The 17,838-nt window shown below is 34.5% G+C and overlaps 1 protein-coding gene across 7 annotated transcripts in view; it reads right to left on the bottom strand.

Moving 5' to 3' along the window:
- Nucleotides 1-17,838, bottom strand: part of ECI2 (enoyl-CoA delta isomerase 2) — a 43,672-nt gene that overhangs the window by 4,393 nt on the left and 21,441 nt on the right. For all 7 annotated transcript variants that reach the window (XM_074208631.1, XM_074208634.1, XM_074208632.1 and 4 more), the window contains 3 exons: nt 16,791-16,860; nt 13,201-13,303; nt 11,885-12,005 (listed from right to left, as the gene is read on the bottom strand). In XM_074208631.1, the coding sequence (XP_074064732.1) occupies nt 11,885-12,005; nt 13,201-13,303; nt 16,791-16,860 (294 nt within the window). The remainder of the gene's footprint in view (nt 1-11,884; nt 12,006-13,200; nt 13,304-16,790; nt 16,861-17,838) is intronic.

Below are 17,838 nucleotides of genomic sequence, written 5' to 3'. Positions count from 1 at the left end.
TCATCATCATCATCATCATCATCATCATCCAATATTGTTATACTGTGTACAATATTCTCCAGGTTCAGTTCATTTCACATCATCCTACTCATTTTTGCTAAAACACAATAGTATTCCATCACAATCATATACAACAACTTGTTCAGCCATTCCTCAATTTATGGACATCCCCTTAGTTTCCAATTATTTGTGACCACTAAAAAGAGCTGCTATAAATATTTTTGTTCACATAAGTCCTTTTCCTCTTCATTTTTTTTTTTTATCTCTTTGGGATATAGGACTAGTGGTGGTATTGTTTGGTCAAAGGTTATGTATGATTTTATAGCCCATTAGTCAAAGTTCCAAATTGCTTTCCAGAATGGTTGATTCAGTATACAGTTTTACCAATAGTACAGTAATGTTTTAATTTTCCCATTTCTCCCCCCAACATTTCTCATTTTCCTTTTCTGTCATATTAGCCAATCTGACAGGTGAGGGTAGTAGCTCAGAGCTGTTTTAATTTGCATTTCTCTCATCAGTATTGATTTAGAGCATTTTTATATGACTATATATAGCTTTGATTACTTTGTCTGAAAACTTCCTGTTCCTATCTTTTGACTAACAAATTAAGAAATGGCCCTGATTTCTATAAATTTGACTTATTTCTATTTTTGAGAACTTAAGTCTGTATTAGAGAAACTCATTGTACATTTTTTTCTAGTAATGATTACTAACCATACATTTCCCTTCATCCTGTTTTCCATATTTATCCTACTCTCTCTCCTTTCACCCTGTCCATTCTCAAAAAAATTTTACTCCCCAAACTGCTCTCCCTTCTATCAACTCCCCTTCCCACATTCTCTTTCCTGTTACAGTAAGACAGATTTCTTTTCTTTTCTTTTTTTAGATTTTTGCAAGGCAAACGGGGTTAAGTGGCTTGCCCAAGGCCACACAGCTAGGTAATTATTTTAGTGTCTGAGACCGCATTTGAACCCAGGTACTCCTGACTCGACCTAGCCGCCCCAAGACAGATTTCTTTATCCAACTCTAAGCTAATTCTAATGAGAGGAAGGTTCATGTGCTTCCCTCCCTGCTTGTCTCATTTCTTCTCTACTGAAAAATCTCTTTCAAGTCATTTTTATGTAATGTATCCCATTCTACCTATCCCTATCCCTTTCCCTTTCTTCCAATGTATTATTCTTTCTCGTCTCTTAATTTTTTCTTTTTAGATAATCATACTGTCACATTCAACTCATATCTCTGCTTGCTATGTATACTCCTTCTAACTGCCCTAATAATAAGAAAGCATTTAGGAGTTATAAATATCATTTTTCCCATGTAGGAATATAAACAGTTTAACCTTATTGAATCCTTTATGGATTTCTCTTTTTTGTTTACCTTTTTCTGTTTCTTTTGCATTTTGTATTTGAAAGTCAATTTTTCTTAGCTCTGATTTTTTTTTCATCAGGAATGCTTGAAAAGCCTTCATTTAATTGAATATCCATTTTTTCCACATTATACTAAGTTTTGCTGGGTAGATAATTATTAGTTATAATTCTAGGTCTTTTGCCCTCTGGAATATCATATTCTAAACTCTCCAATCCTATAATATAGAATGCTAAATCTTGCATCCTTGTGACTCTAGCTCCATGATATTTGAATTGTTTCTTTCTGGCTGCTTGAAGTATTTTCTGGGAGATCTGGAATTTGGTTATAATCCTGGGAGTTTTTATTTTGAGATCTTTTTTAGGAGGTGAACAGTGGATTCTTTCAATTTCTCTTTTACCCTCTCTGGTTCTAGAATATGTCAGTTTTCCTTGATAATTTCTTAAAATAATGTCTAGGTTCATTTTTTGATCATGACTTTCAGGTGCTCTAAAAATTCTTAAATTATCCTGGATCTATTTACCAGGTCAATTGTTTTTCCAATGAGATATTTCACATTTTCTTCTATTTTTTTTGTTCTTTTGATTTTGTTTATATCTCATAATTATTAGCTTCTACTTGCCCAATTCTAACTTTTAAGAAATTAATTTCTTCAATGAACTTTTATATTACCTTTTCCATTTGACCAATTCTACTTTTTAAGGAGTTCCTCTTCAGTGAATTTTGTATATCTTTTTCCACTTGGCCAATTCTGCTTTTTCAAGGCATTATTGTCTTCAGTGGATTTTTGTGTCTCTTTTATCATTTGGACTATTCTGTTTTTAAGGTGCTTTTTTTTTTCTTTAGTAATTTTTTGTGCTTCCTTTAACAAGCTGTTGACTCATTTTTCATGATTCACTTGCATCACTATCATTTCTGTTCCCAATTTTTCCTTTCTTTGTTTTTTTTTAAAATGTGACTTTTTTTTTTTTAGATTTTTCAGGGCAATGGAGTTAAGTGGCTTGCCCAAGGCCACATGGCTAGGTAATTATTAAATGTTTGACGTCGGATTTGAACCCAGGTACTCCTGACTCCAAGACCGGTGCTATATCCACTGTGTCACCTAGCGGCCCCTCTTTTTTTTTTCAAGGTTTTTGCAAGGTAAATGGGGTTAAATGGCTTGACAAAGGCCACACAGCTAGGTAATTATTAAGTGTCTGAGGTCAGATTTGAACTCAGGTACTCCTGACTTCCGGGCTGGTGCTCTGTCCACTGCGCCACCTAGCTGCTCCCTTTTATTTCTTTTATTTGCTATTTAAAATGCTTTTTTGGTTATTCCATGGCCTAAGACCAATTCATATTTTTCTTTGAAGCTTTGGATGCAGCAATTTTGATTTCATTGTCTTCTTTTGAGTGTGTGTTTTGCTCTTCCTTGTCACCATAGTAACTTTCTAGGGTCAGATTTTTTTTCTATTTGCTAATTTTCCAGCCTATTTCTTGACTTGTAACTCTATGCTCAAGTGGGGATTCTATTTCCTAAGTGGAGAAGCTTCTTAAATGTCCCAAGCTTCAAGTTTTCAATGCATCAGTTTTCAGAGGTAATTCTGGGGGTTCTTTCAAGGTTGTATGACCTAGGGCATGGGTGTCCAATCTTTTAGTTTTTCTTGGTTGTATCATCTAACAAAAATCCATCAACTGCTGCATATGGAATTACATTTATGACTAAAATGCAACTCACACTGCCAATGAGTAAAAACAAATGCAATGTGTGCTATCTGAATGTGCCCTGGGGGCCACATTCACCATGGATCACAGGTCAGAGACAACAGGAAAGATGTGTTTACACTGTCTTGTATTATACACTGATTTGTGAGTTCATAAGCACTCTTTTCAGCCTTGGAACTATGATGAGGGTCCCTGTTCCCCTGGAGTTGCAAATGCTACTGTGTTATACTCTACTTTGCTTTAGGACTAAGACCCAGGACTGTGACCCAGATCCAAATATAGGCAATCCAACAGAATCCTGCCTCAGTGCCAGGAAAAGGACCCCTGAAAAATCTCCCTCTGACCTGTTGTCTAATTCCATGAACACCTGTGGGCTAAGAGATTCGGAAACCCCCAATGATGTCACTGATTCAAATGCCCCAAGGCCTGCTTTTGGTTTGCTAGGATCTGGTCTGTTCTGGCAGACTTGTGCTGGACTGCCCTTCTCTCTCACCCTAATGCAACAGAGCTTAATTGCTGACCTTCTAATTTGTCTTGGGCCAGAAAATTGTTTTGCTGCATCTTTTTGTGGGTTCTGTTGATCTAGAATTTGCTTAGGGTCATTATTTAAAGGTATTTGGAGGGATTTGGAAAGCTCAGCTGAGTCCCTGCCTTTACTCCACCTTTTGGATCTTTCTGAGTAGTAAATAAATATTGAGAGGAATGGTAATAGCAGCTAGGGGAATCAAGACAGGCTTTTTGTAGAAGGTGGTAGTTGAGTTCCATCTTGAAGACAGAGAGGTATTCTTATGAGGTGGATGTCAGAAGGGAAGGTATACTAGGCATGAAGGAAAATCAGTTAGCTTTAAATGATTTTTAATTAACTTGAAAATTGCCTAAAACATGGACATTCTTAGATTTTTCCTCAGGTTTTTATTTTTTTCTGTGCTTCACAAAGAATAAAAATCTTCATGAATTTTAGATGGAAGGGAACTAATTTCCAATAATTATAGTGTAAAATGAATGCTTAGATTTCATTCAGCTTTTCACTTAGACTATGATTAGATATAGGAGCCGATTTTTTCACCTCAATGTTTTTCAAAGGTGCTTTTAAAATTTATAGCTGATTTAATAAGCAAGCAAGAAATCAAGAGAATTTTAAATCTTCTTCATTTTTCAGATGAAATCTTACCTTAAAAATACTCCTTGATTAAATAAAGCACACACAATTGCAAATAGCCAATAACTCATTTATAGTCATGAAAAGATCAGTAATAGATACTGATTAAATGTTACTATTAAAATAGTAACAGATACATATGGGACACAATTTGGAGAGGAACTTGGCTTCAAAGACTGATTTTTTTGGGAGAGGTATATTTATTATGATATAATTCTTTTTTAGTATGTAGGAAAAATGGAGAAGGGAATTGTACCTTTTGTTCACATGAACAGAAAGGAGAGTCTTAGAATCATGGTTTTTTCAAGATAGAACAAACTGAACAGTGGAACAATGATGGAACTTGTGATAGAAATAGGAATTTTGGAAGAAGAATTTTGAAGGAAAGAGAAAGGGCATAGACAAAAATAAGAAGAGGACCCATGGCAGAGTCTTGAGAAATACTCATAGTTAAAGGGTAGATAAATAAATATGGATGATGAATGAACAAAAGAGACAGGTAGACAGGTAGAAGAAGAACCAGGAGATAGTAATGGCATGAAGACTCAAAGAAAAAAGAGGTTCTAGGTGGAGAAAGTAGATTAACAATATCAAAGTGTTAAGAGATCAAGAAGGTAAGAACTGAGAAAATATTTTCAAATTTGGTAATTAATAGATATCTGATAACTTTGGAAAGAGCAATTTTACTTGTATGATGAAAAAAGTGGAAGTCATATTGCAAAGGATTGAGGATTGAAAGGAAGTAGAGGTAATGTAAATATAGACAGTTTTAAAGGAGTTAAATTGAGAAAGGGAGGAGCAAGTAGAAAGTAGATGGTAGAATGTAATGGAAGATTTTTAGGAATGAGAAGTCTAAGGTATGTTTGAAGGCAGTAGGGAAGAAACCAATAGACAGGGAAAGGTTAAGATTAGTGAATAAAACTGTCAGTTCTATGAATAATAAAATTGTTTATAATCAAACAAGGGAATAGAAAAAAATTACAGAAGGAAATTGGATGATTTTGATTGCACTAAATAGAAAAAGGTTTTGCATAAACAAAATCAATGCAGCCAAGACTGGAAGGAAAACAAAACTGAGGGAAAAAATTACAGTCAGTTTCTCAAATATAGGCCTCATTTCTTAAACATACATACATACATGTCTATATCTATATATTTATATATAAAACATCCAAATTTATAAAAATAAAAGCCAAATGACAAATGGTAGAAGATATGAAGAAGCAATTTTCAGAAGAAGAAATCAAAGCTATCAATGGTGATATGAAAAATGTTATAAATTAATACTAGTCAGAGAAAGACAAATTTAAACAATTTTGAAGTATCACTTCATGCCAATCAGATTGCTAACATGACAGAAAATGAAAAAGACAAATAATGGAAGGGATGTGGCAAAATAGGTACACTAATACACTGTTGATAGAGCTATGAACTGGTCCAACTATTCTGAAGAGCAATTTGGAATTATGTCCAAAAGACTATAAAACCTTTTGACCCAACAAACCTACTATTATTAGGTCTGTATCCCCAAGAGATTAAAAAAAGAAAGAAAAAGGACCTCTATGTACAAAAATATTTATAGTAGTTCTTTTTGTGGTTGGCAGAGAATTGGAAATTGAGGAATCATCAATTGGGGAATGGCTGAATAAATTGTGGTATGTTATTATGATGGAATACTATGGTGCTATAAGAAATGATTAACATGTTGGTTTCAGAAAAACCTGGAAAGACTTTTGAACTGACGCAACCTTAAGTGAACAGAACTAATAGAACATTTTATACAGTAACAGCAGTGTTGCATTATGATCAACTGTGACAGACTAAACTACTCTAATAAACATAAGTCCAAAGGACCCATGACTATGCTCCAGAGAGAGAATTGATTAATTCTGAATATAGACTAAAGAATACTTTTCTTACTTAGTTTTTTTGCAACATGGCTAATTTGGAAATATATTTGTATGATTTCACATGTATAATTAATATCAAATTGCTCACCTTATTAAGGAAAGGAGAGAAGCAAGGGGGGGAGAGGATTTAGAACTTAAAATTAAAAAAAAAAAGATGTTAACATTTTTATATTGGGAAACATTCAATGAAATAAATAAAAAAATTTTAAGAAAAATTCTATCCATCTCCAGATAAAGAAATGATGAACTGAACACACTCAGTTCCTTTACTTTTTTTTCCAATATGGCTAATATAGAAATATGTTTTGCATGAAAACAATTAAAGAACGAGGGAATGATTAAGCATGCAATCTGTTAGAAAAGACAAGAAGAGATGGGATAAAGGACACATACAAAGGATTTGGCCTTGGCTAGGAGAAAGGTTGCCTTATTGTTAGAGATTAAAGGAGGTGACAGCAGGGAATGACAACAAGAAGTTGTGAGATGATGAGAAAAGGGAGAAGGGGGAACTCTTGGAACAATGACTCAATTTTCTCAATAAAATAAGAGATGAGGTCCTCAGCTTGGAGATTGGTGTGGAGTGCTTCCTGCTGGTATACTGCAATTTGTATGTGTTATTCCTGCTGCAAAGAATTTTAGGTTTGGAAGGGTCTTCTGAGGTCATCTAGTCCTACCTCTTCCCTATATAGATGACGGAACTGAGTCTTAGAAAGCTGAAGATATTTAAGTATTAAGTCAGTAGTGGAGCTGATTAGAGTATAGGAGTCTGAATTCCCTTTTCTTTACTAGTTATTAGTTGATGCATCTAGGGCAGCTAGATGGCACAGTGGATAAAACAGTGGCCTTGGAGTTAGGAGGACAAGAGTTTGAATCCAGCCTCAGTCACTTGACACTTACTAGTTGTGTGACTAGTCAATGCTCCAGCCAAATTGCTGAACTTCTTTGTCTTCATATTCTACCTTAGTAGTATGATAATGTCATTTGACCCAGGAATGCACTGTTTCCCATCTCTGAGATCTTTTAATCCTGGCAGTTTAGTAGTTCTTTGCTATGGGAAGACTTTCTTAATCTCACAAAGTCTAAGTGTTTTCTCCCTTCTGGTCTTGTAACTTGGTGGGGCAGTGGATAAAGTCCTGGACCTAGAATCAGGAAGACCTAACTTTAAAACCAGCCTTGGACATTCACTTTGTTGTTATGATCCTTGGTCTAGGACATTCACTTTGTTGTTATGATCCTTGGTCTAGATCAATTTTTGATATGTAAGATGATATTAAAAATATTTTGCAAACCCTATACAAATGCTAACAATTATTCTTGATTTACATTTACTTAGCTCTTTACTTGTTGTAGCTTTCTTTCCTTTTTCCTGGGGTCAGGATTTTTTTTTAATCTTTGTATCCCAAGCAATTAACACAGTGTTTTTCAGCTATCTAGGACCACTTTACATCCATTCCATGCTTGTCTTATATGCACCAATTTATGTATATCTTACTTAGGCTATTAGAATGTAAACCTCATGAGGGCAGAGATTTTTTTCCCCCAATTGTAGAAACAATTTTAATATATTCATTTTTAAATTTAGAGTTCCAAATTCTCTTCCATTTTTTCCTCTCTCCTTGAGAAGGCAAGCAATTTGGTATAATATATATATTTCCATATTAGTCATGTTGTGAAAGAAAACATAGACCAAACCATGCCCCCTCCCCCAAAACACAGACAGACACACACAAGAAAATTCAACAAAGAAAAAAGTGTGCTTTGATTTGCACTGACTCCAATTTTTTTTCTCTAGAGGTGGATAGTATTTTTTCATCATGGTTTCTTTGACATTATCTTGGATCATTTTATTGCTGTGAATAGCTAATTCATTCACAATTGATCATCATGCAATATTGCTGTTTCTATTAGTTCTTCTCACTTCACTTTGCATCAATTCATATAAGTTTTCCCAGATTTTCTCTGAAACCATCTTAATTGTCATGTCTTATAATAGCACAATAGTATTCCATCATCATCACATACCACAAGTTATTCAACCACCCCTAATTGATGGTCATCCCCTCAATCGCCAATTATTTGCTACCACAAAAAGAACTACTATAAATATATTGGTACATAGAGGTCCTTTTTTTTTTTAAATGTCTTTTGGATTCAGAACTAATGCTAAATTCAAGTCTATTAAAAAATAATTCTTCATTAAGTTAGTATTGATTATCTTAATGATTTATTTTATCTTATAAAGTCTAATTCAGATAGCTTTTAGTATAATCACTGACGGTCTTGAATCCAGGGTCATCTCCAGTCATCCTAATCCATATCTGGCCAGTGGACTCAGTGACTCCAGAGGTGATCATGAGACTGGTGACAGTACAGTACACCCTCACTTAAATCCAAATCATTTTCTTGTCATGGCATCACCTCCCTGATGTCATGGTCTTCCTCAAGAACAAAGGACAAACATCATCACCATCATCATCATCACCACCATCTTCACCATCATCATCAATCATGGTCAGAGAACTCCTCATTTTTACAGAGCTGAGTTTTGGAAGTTAAACTGAGCTAGCATAAACATTTCCTCATTTTTCAAATCTAAGTTACCCTTTCGGTTTAGCTCTGTGCTTAGTTAGCTGCCCAGCATGGAAAGCCTGTATCAAAGAAGGTGCTGTGCAGAATGGAAGCAGTTCAAAAGAAGCAAGATGTACACAAATTTAAAGGCTTCTCCTGTTCAAATGTTCATATGGACTATTTGTGTCCAACCTACAGTAGAGATCTCTGAATTTGTACTGGTCTGATCAATCACAGTTGGATCTTGATCCCAACATCATGATATCATTTCTTCGAGAAGGAAAGACAAAAATCATCAAAAAAAATATCCCTTGATGGATTGACTAATTGATGTGGTGTCTTTACCAATTAAGATAAATAGTGGGAACTGTCCCTTTCTGAAATACCTGCTTTCATTCCCAACATGCCTACATCCCGAATGCTGGCAATAGTGACAAATTATATCCATACCATTCCAGAATGTACCCATTCTAACCACAAGTCAAGTGATCTGTCTCATCCAAACAAATTTTTCAAGATTTTGTGATTTCCCAGCTTCTGATTTACTATTATAACAAAATTTTTTTTTGTTTCCGACTACTGAATAAATCATTGTGCTCAGAACTTTGAACCTGAGTTTTCCTTAGTTGCTGCTTTTTATTGCTAGAATACCCAGTTTTAAAACCCATTGGTATAGTTCCAAATTGCTTTCTAGAATAGCTGGGTTAGTTCACAACTCTAATAACAATCCATTATTTTCCCAATTTTCTCATATCCCCTATACCATTTGCCATTTTTCTTTTCTGTCATATTAGCCAATTTGAGGGTATGAGCTGGAACCTCAGATTTGTGCTTATTTTTCCTCTAATCAACAATGATTTATACTATTTTTTGACTACAGATAGCTTTGATTTCTTCTTCTGAAACTGCCTGTCCATATCCTTTGACCATCTATCAACTGGGTAATGACTTGTACTCTTATGGATTTGATTCACTTCTCTATATATTTGAGAAATGAGGCCTTTAGCAAGGAAACTTGCTGTAAAAAAAAAATTTCCCTTAGTTTTCTACTTTCTTTCTAATCCTAGTTGGTTTTATCTGTGTAAAATCTTTTTAGTTTTATGTAATCAAAATGATCCATTTTATATGCTATAATGATCTCTATTTTTGTTTTTAGGCTTTTGCAAGGCAAATGGGGTTAAGTGGCTTGCCCAAGGCCACACAGCTAGGTCATTATTAAGTGTCTGAGACTGGATTTGAACCCAGGTACTCCTGACTCCAGGGCCGGTGCTTTGTCCACTGTGCCACCTAGACACCCCCTATTTCTTTTTTGGTCATAAATTCTTCCCTTATCCATAGATCTGACAAGTAAACTGCTTCATGCTGCCTTTATTTGCTTATGGTATCATTCTTTACACCTAAATTATTTACCCATTTTGATTTTATCTTAGTATACAATATGAGATATTGGTCTCATAATTATTTTAATTTCTTCTTCATTGGTAGTAAAGTCACTATTTTTGATTCTGGTAATTGGTTTTCTTTCTTTTTTAAATCAAATTAACCAGTGGTTTACCTATTTATTGATTTTTCATAAAACCAGCTCCTAATTTTATTTATTAGCTCAATCCTTTTAATTTTATTAATCTCTTTTTTGATTTTTAGGATTTCCAATTTAGGGATTTTTTAAAATTTTCTTTGTATTCTCAATGTGCATGGTACCTGGTCACAGAATAAGCATTTAATAATAAACACTTGTCAATTGATTGCTTAAAAGCATAATTTCTGACAATGTGGTCTACAGGGTCTGGTTGAATAGAATCTGGTGATACAATAACCAGGCACAGTCACTGAGGTATTGAGTATTACTGTACAGATTTATCTTTACTAGTCAGAATAGCACAGAACAAGAAATCCATTCCTTAAGAAAAACAAAACATATTCCAAATGATGAGTAAATTATGATCATCTATTGGGAACACTTATAAAAATGCGAGTAAAAAATATTGGGGGGGCAGCTAGGTGTCCCAGTGGATAGAGTATTGGCCCTGGAGTCAGGAAGAACTGAGTTCAAGTCACTTAATCCCATTGCCTTGCAAAAAAAACAAAAACAAAAATAAAAACAAAAATTACTGGGAAAGGAGATTATTATCATGTGAAACAGATTTAGGCCCATGAATTAGCCAGAATATTCTATGTTAAGCTTAAGAATAAAGTATTCCTTTATGAAAGGTGAACTTTTGGGGAACATAAAGTATCTCCCTGATTATGTTCTGGAACTGTTTCCTTCACAGTAAATGATGGGGTTTGATTATACATAATAAAAATAATAATATAGTTAATATTTAGTGCTTTAGGGTCTACAAATTACTTTACATGTGTTATCAGAGGCAACTGGTTGTACAGTGGATAAAGTGTTGGGCTTAGAGATGGAAAAACTCAAGTTCAAATTTGATGTCAGACACTAGCTGTGTGACCCTGGGTGAGTCACATTATCTCTATCTCAGTTGCTTTAACTGTAAAATGAGAATAATGATAGCACCTATCTCATTGATGTGAGGATCAAATAATATTTGTAAAATGTTTAACATCTAGTAGTTTCAATATAAAAAAGTTAGCTATAAATAAATAAATTATAAATGTCTAGCCTATCTTCCAGAGTCACTGTGAGGATCAAATGAGATATTTGATTTTTAAAAAAAGCACTTAGCATGTTAGCTGCTGTGCCTATTTTCCCTTATTTCATTTGATTTAATTATATAATCTTCAAGGTTGATTATAGCACTAATCTATTATGGTTCTGAGATTTGTGTGCTTGGGAGAAATGGATTACAAAATAATTCCTTACTTTTTCATTCATTCATAATTTTCACAACAAATTTTATATGATTTTTAAGCAACATTTTTATAAAGTACTCTTAGAACTGAATAATGAAGAATAGGCTGCTTAATATTGAACCAGCATGGCTTGCTAAGTGTAATTAAGCTGATTTTTCAGAAAAACAAAGTGGAGAGGAAGCACCACTCTTCCAAACAAAAAAAAAAATCATTTTTATTACAATTGAACTTAGATCCTGGAAATCTAACTAAATATAGCCACCAGAATTCTGTGCAATTCATTCAGAAACCATACCACTGCTACAAAGAATTATGTCAATGCTAATTATAATTTAAAAAGAGAAATGAAAAGATAACTCACCCTGTCAGTTGCATAGACAATGTCAAATAGAGCAAGAAGTGTAACTGAAATTCCTACAGCTGGGCCATTTACCACCGCAACTAGGGGTTTGGGGAAATCTATAAAATGGTCAACAAATAGCCTAAAAGACAAAGAACATAATAATCTATATTTTCCAGAATATCAAAGATGAAACCATATAAAAAAGGAGCAATATTTCTAAGACTGAGCTAGTGAATTCTATGACCAGATTAAGCGTGGTCCAATATAACAACCTACGTCTTAACATTGATTTTAGACAATCATCTATGTAATGTTAGGATATCTAACATAGTTGACATTGCAAGTCTCAATTAGAGCTCCCTTTAAAGTACTGTTAAGCAGGGCCTTTAAAAAAAATTGTGTGTGTGTGTATATTCTACAATCCAAAATCTTAATGTCAAAAGTAGTACTGGACCAGTGATCTGAAGGGAGACAGTGACTCTTTAACTAATTATGGGTATTTTATGTATCATGCTACAGTATCTCAGTAATGGGGTTTTGAGACCCTGGAAGGAACACAGGGGTTCCTTCCCCATTGAGATATTCAAACCAAAAAATATCATCAAAAGTTATTATTAAAAGACAAAATTACTGGTTGTATTTTAATACTATTATTAATATTATCATTAAATATAACACTATTATTATTAATTCTATTAACTAAAGATATTACTTAAAATTTATGAAAATATAATGGGATATATCCAGAAGAACTGATAATTAGAAAAGGGGTTCTAGTCATGAATTTCTCTGGGTGGGTTGAGTGTTTGCTAAAATCTGTTGCCTTAAGTAGAACAGGCATTCCATGTGCCAACTAATTCTAAATCAAATTTTCATGGACAGCAGCATCAAATATGGTTAATAAATTATAAGAAGTAGGAATACCAAATAATAGATGGGAGCAGTTTAAAGAATTATGTTTTACTTTTTATTTTTCTTGCTTTTGTGTATATATGTTTACAACATGGCTAATAGGGAAATATGTTTTGTATGACTTCACAAGTATAACTTTTATCATATTTCTTGTCTTCTCCATGAGTGTAGAAAGTGAAATAGGGAGGAAGAGAGTTTGGAACAAAAATTCTAAAAAATGCATATTAAAAATTTTTTTAAAATGTAATTAGAAAATATTTAATAAAATTAAAATATAATTAAAAAATAAAGAACTATGCTCGTTTGTTTACTAAATCTTCTCAACTGACATATAATAAAAATTTTTTTTACTTCTGTACATAAAAGTGCAATTCTGATGAACAAGGAAAGGTTCTTAAGAACTAAGTAAATGCCATTCCTACCTCAGTAACATAGCGCCATCTTTAATTTTCTTTTCAATTTCACCTGATTCCATATTTGCAGAATCACTTAAGTCATTTCCACTGGAGTAATAGTCACCACTTCCTAAAATCAACAAAAATCAACATCACCATAAATGAATTTCAGCAATGGATTTTGTGGGTTTTATAATAAATTATAGAATTATATTTGCTTTTGATCTTATGTTAACATCTTGACATTTTTTTCTTCCTAATACCATGCAATTAGCCTGAAGTGAGGTTTTAGGGGATTGGTAAAAAATATGCAAGATGTTCCAAAGTTGGGTCAGTTTAGCTTTAGATGAACACAGAGGCCCTGTGGGTCAGAACCTCAAAGGAAGACCTAAGGGTGACTTTCAGTATCAGATATGTCAGGTATCCAAACATTACCTAGATGATTCTTTAGAATGAAGAATGTTTAAACTCGCTGTGGAGATTTAGGAAAAGAAGTCAGATGGATAAAAGTACTCAGGAGAGAGGAAGAGATGGGATTGCCATGACACCCAACCATCTGATTGGGGAAGTCAGAAAATTGAAAAAAGTTCAACATATTATATGTGTAGGTTAGTCTATGTGTCTAGATGAAGAGAGAATCTATTCAAATAGTATGGAGATATGCAGTGGAATGTGATTTTTATTTTATTTGAATTCAAAATTAACCCAGAGCATTAGGTGAACAAAATCAGCAATGGCATCTAATCATAAGTTGAATGCTATTTACACTTGTGATTGTTAAGGCAGGTTTTATTAAGCTTGTGTCATGGACCTTTTGAAATTCTGGTGAACCCTCAGGACTCCTTTTCAGAAGAATGTTATAAGTAATTGAAGGAAGTCCTAAATTCAGTTAGAGGTTAATGAAAATAAAAGTCATGTTTTTTCCTATTCAAGTTCATAGACAACCTCCCTCTTAATAATGTTTGTCCTTCATTTTCAAAGAAGATCATGACATCGGGGAGGTGATACCATGACAAGTACATGAATTGGATTTGAGTGAGGGAGTACTGTGCTAAGTCACCAACCTCACTTTCTCCTCCAGAGTCATCTGGATCTAGTGGCCAGATATGATTCAGGATGACTGGAGATGGTCCTGGATGCAAGGCAATCAGGGTTAAGTGACTTGCCCAAGGTCACACAGTTGCCACTTACTAGTGGCAAGTGTCTGAGGCTAGTTTTGAACTCCCATCCTCCTGACCCCCAGGTCAGTGCTCTATCCACTGTGCAACCCTCTTCTTAGTAAATAGTATTTATACAGCACTTTAAGGTTTACCAAGTACTTTATAAATATCATCTCCTTTGATCCTTACAACAATCCTTAGAGATAAGTGCTATCTACATTTTACAGATAGGGTTTACAGGAGGCTGGGGTTAGGTGACTAGCCTAGGCTTCCAAGTCCAGTTCTCCTATCCACTGTGCCATCTAATTGCCTGAGTCACCTAAACTCAAAGGGTCCACGGACCCAGGTTAAAAATACTTGTTTCATAGCAGGTCTCATACCAATAAATAAGGGGCATTAAAACATCTACCCATCTCACAGGTTAACGGGAGGAAAGTGCTCTCCAGATCTTAAAAGTACTTTATCAATGGAGATCATTACTTAGTATTATTGTCATTATCTTCTGCTTATCTGTCTGGATAATCCTTGTTTGGTACAGATGCTATCTAATATGGGATAAACCCTGACAAAGGAGATAATTGTTCTCATTAAAGGCTATGTTTTGGGACTGAAATTCCTGGCCAGGAGAAGAGTTAACTATGTGTTATATGTCCTCTGGTGGAAAGATTCTCCTGACATTGTCTTGGGGTTTTAGGGAGAGGGAGGAGGTGTCATAGCTGTTATCTAGGGTGTAGCTTACCTGAGAATACCTATTTTTAGAATAGGCTAAATGTTTATGATTAGCAGGTAGCTGAGACCTGGTATTCATATACCTATCCATAAACAGGGTGTTGTACCCATTTACAGGAACCATATCTGGAAGTCAAGTGTTAATTTGAAGAAAGCAGAAGTTGGTTCTCCCGCTCTAAGGACCTCTCCCAAAGTTTAACAACCTCTTCTTTGACTATTTTAAATCAGTATTTGCACAAGGATTTATCTTCATACAAGGCAAAATCCCAGATAATGATTACCATTATTTTTTATTTTTTGGATTTTTGCAAGGCATTGGGTTTATGACTTCCCCAAGGTCACACAACTAAGTAAATATTAAGTGCCTGAGGCTGGATTTGAAATGGCTTTAGTGTCAGTGCTATATCCACTGCATCAAAGATTACCATTATTAAAAGCAAAGGATCTTCTAATAGCCTTTACTTTTTTTGTTGCTTTTTTTTTGGTATAGTCTTCTTTTTGAACTTTTAAAAAAACTTGGGGCAGCTAGGTGGCTCAGTGAATAGAGCACAGGCCATGGAATCAGCAGGACTTGATTTCAAATCCAACTTCAGACCCTTAATAATTACCTAGCTGTGTGGCCTTGGGCAAGCCACTTAAACCCATTGCCTTGCAAAAAAAAAAAACTAAAAAAATTATTATTTTATTTCCCCCCCAAATTACATGTAAAAACAATTTTTAGCATTTATTTTTGAAAATATTGAGTTTCAAATTCTCTCTCTGCCTCTCCTTACACTCTTTTAGAAGGCAAGCAATTTGATATAGGTTATATACATGAAGCTGTACAAAACTTACTTCTATATAATGGTCATGTTGTGAAAGAAAATATAGACCCCCCCCCCCCAAAAAACGCTCTGATCTGCATTCAGATGCCATCAGTTTTTTCCTCTGGAGGTAGATGGAAGTTTTTCATCTTAAGTCCTTTGGAATTGTTTAGAATCATTGTATTGCTGAGAAGAGCTAAGTCATTCATAGTTGTTTGTACAATACTGCAGTTACCAAGGACAATGTTATCCTCATTCTGGTTATTTCACTTTGTATCAGTTCATATATGTCTTTCCAGGTTTTTCTGAGAGTATCTTGTTTATCATTTCTTATAGCACAATAATATTCATCACAATTATATACTACAACTTGTTCTAATAGATTTTTAAAAGTGGGTATATTATGCCATGTTCTATTATACTGTGTAAACTAAGATGTCATCATATAAAGGAGAAATTAATCTTTTTCTCTCTTCTTCAAAATCTTAATCTTTTTTCTACTACACTGCATGTTCTTGGATCTTCTAACTTCACAGACTGTTTCTTTTATGCTTTTATTTGTTAGATCTTTTTCTTTGCCTAGTCCTTAAATGAGCACATTTCTGAAAATTCTCTTTAGAATTTTTTTCTTTCTATTCTCTTGCAGTGATCCAATCCACTCCCAATAACTTCAAATACTACTATCACAAGCATGACTCTCAAATTTGTCTTTAGCTAGTTGTCTCTTCTGATCACATCTGAAAGCTAAAATACAGAGACTATCAATCCTATATGTGGAAAGAAAATTGTTTTCCCTAGCAGCAGTGGACTAGAACCATAGGTTCTTACAGTTGGAAAGAGCTCTCAAGGTCATTTAATCCGACATTCCACTCAGGTTAGGGATCTATCCAAATAGAGGAGCAAGATGTCCCACAAAAGAGAATACCTGTGATAACAGTTAGGGTTGAATCATCCTTCTCTGCAGCTTCAAGGGCCAGAATAATTTCATTGTACATCTGTAGGAGTGGGGAGACAGAAGAATTAACCTTGAGAAGAAGAATCATCAAGCAGGGGCTTTATTAAAAGCCTGTCTATTAGTCATGCTGGTGCAGCAGCATGTTCCACAAAGGGAACTTATTCTCTATCCTGCAGAAAGGCAAAACCCTTCTAGTTTAGCAGCAAGGTGATGCAGTGGATAAGAGTGCTGGCCTTGGAGTCAGGAGGTCCTGAGTTCAAAGCCAGCTTCAGACACTAACTAGTTATGTGACCCTCAGACCTTAACCAGCAAGTCACTTAACCTTGTTTACCTCAGTTTCCTTATCTGTAAAATGAGCTGGAGAAGGATATGGCAAAACACTCCAGTATCCTTGCCAAGGAAAGCTCAAATGGGGTCACAAAGAGACAGATGTGATTCAACAGCAACATCCTAGTTTACTCTGATGTTGATATACGACTTGATGGAAAAATGATTCAGATATAGAAGAGGCCTAGTGTTGAAAGAAAAGGACCTCAGAAACCATCACATCTAAGCTCTTCTTTTACAGAGGAGAAAACTAAAACCTAGTTATTTTCCAAGGTCATGCAGATAGAAAATGAGCTCAAAAGATCTGTAATTCCAAGTTCAGTTCTCTTTTTGCTATAACATGCTATTTCTCATAAACAATAAGAGTGATATATAATATCCCATCAAAGATCAAAATGAATTCCCTATGTTATGGAGATTTTTTTTCTGGTATTTGAAAAATTTATTGATGAGAAAACCAAAGACAAAGGATCAATAGTTTCAGGAAGTGGTTCAATTCTTCTCTTCAATCATTTAATTCCTAGTGTTTTTAACACCAATTAGTAGGTAGTCTACCCTTCTCTGCTTCACTTGAAAGGGTATTTTTGAGACCCTGTAGCATTCGTCTTCTCCTTGGCAGAGGTAGAAAGGTAGAAAGGTCTACCCAGGTCACCCAGTCCAATGCCCTCATTTTAAGAATAAGGAGACTAAG

Source organism: Macrotis lagotis, chromosome X, assembly GCF_037893015.1.
Source record: "Macrotis lagotis isolate mMagLag1 chromosome X, bilby.v1.9.chrom.fasta, whole genome shotgun sequence".
In the NCBI taxonomy this organism is placed as follows: domain Eukaryota; kingdom Metazoa; phylum Chordata; class Mammalia; order Peramelemorphia; family Peramelidae; genus Macrotis; species Macrotis lagotis.
The sequence above is the reverse complement of the archived record's forward strand: the minus strand, read 5'-3'. Positions and strand labels throughout refer to the sequence as shown.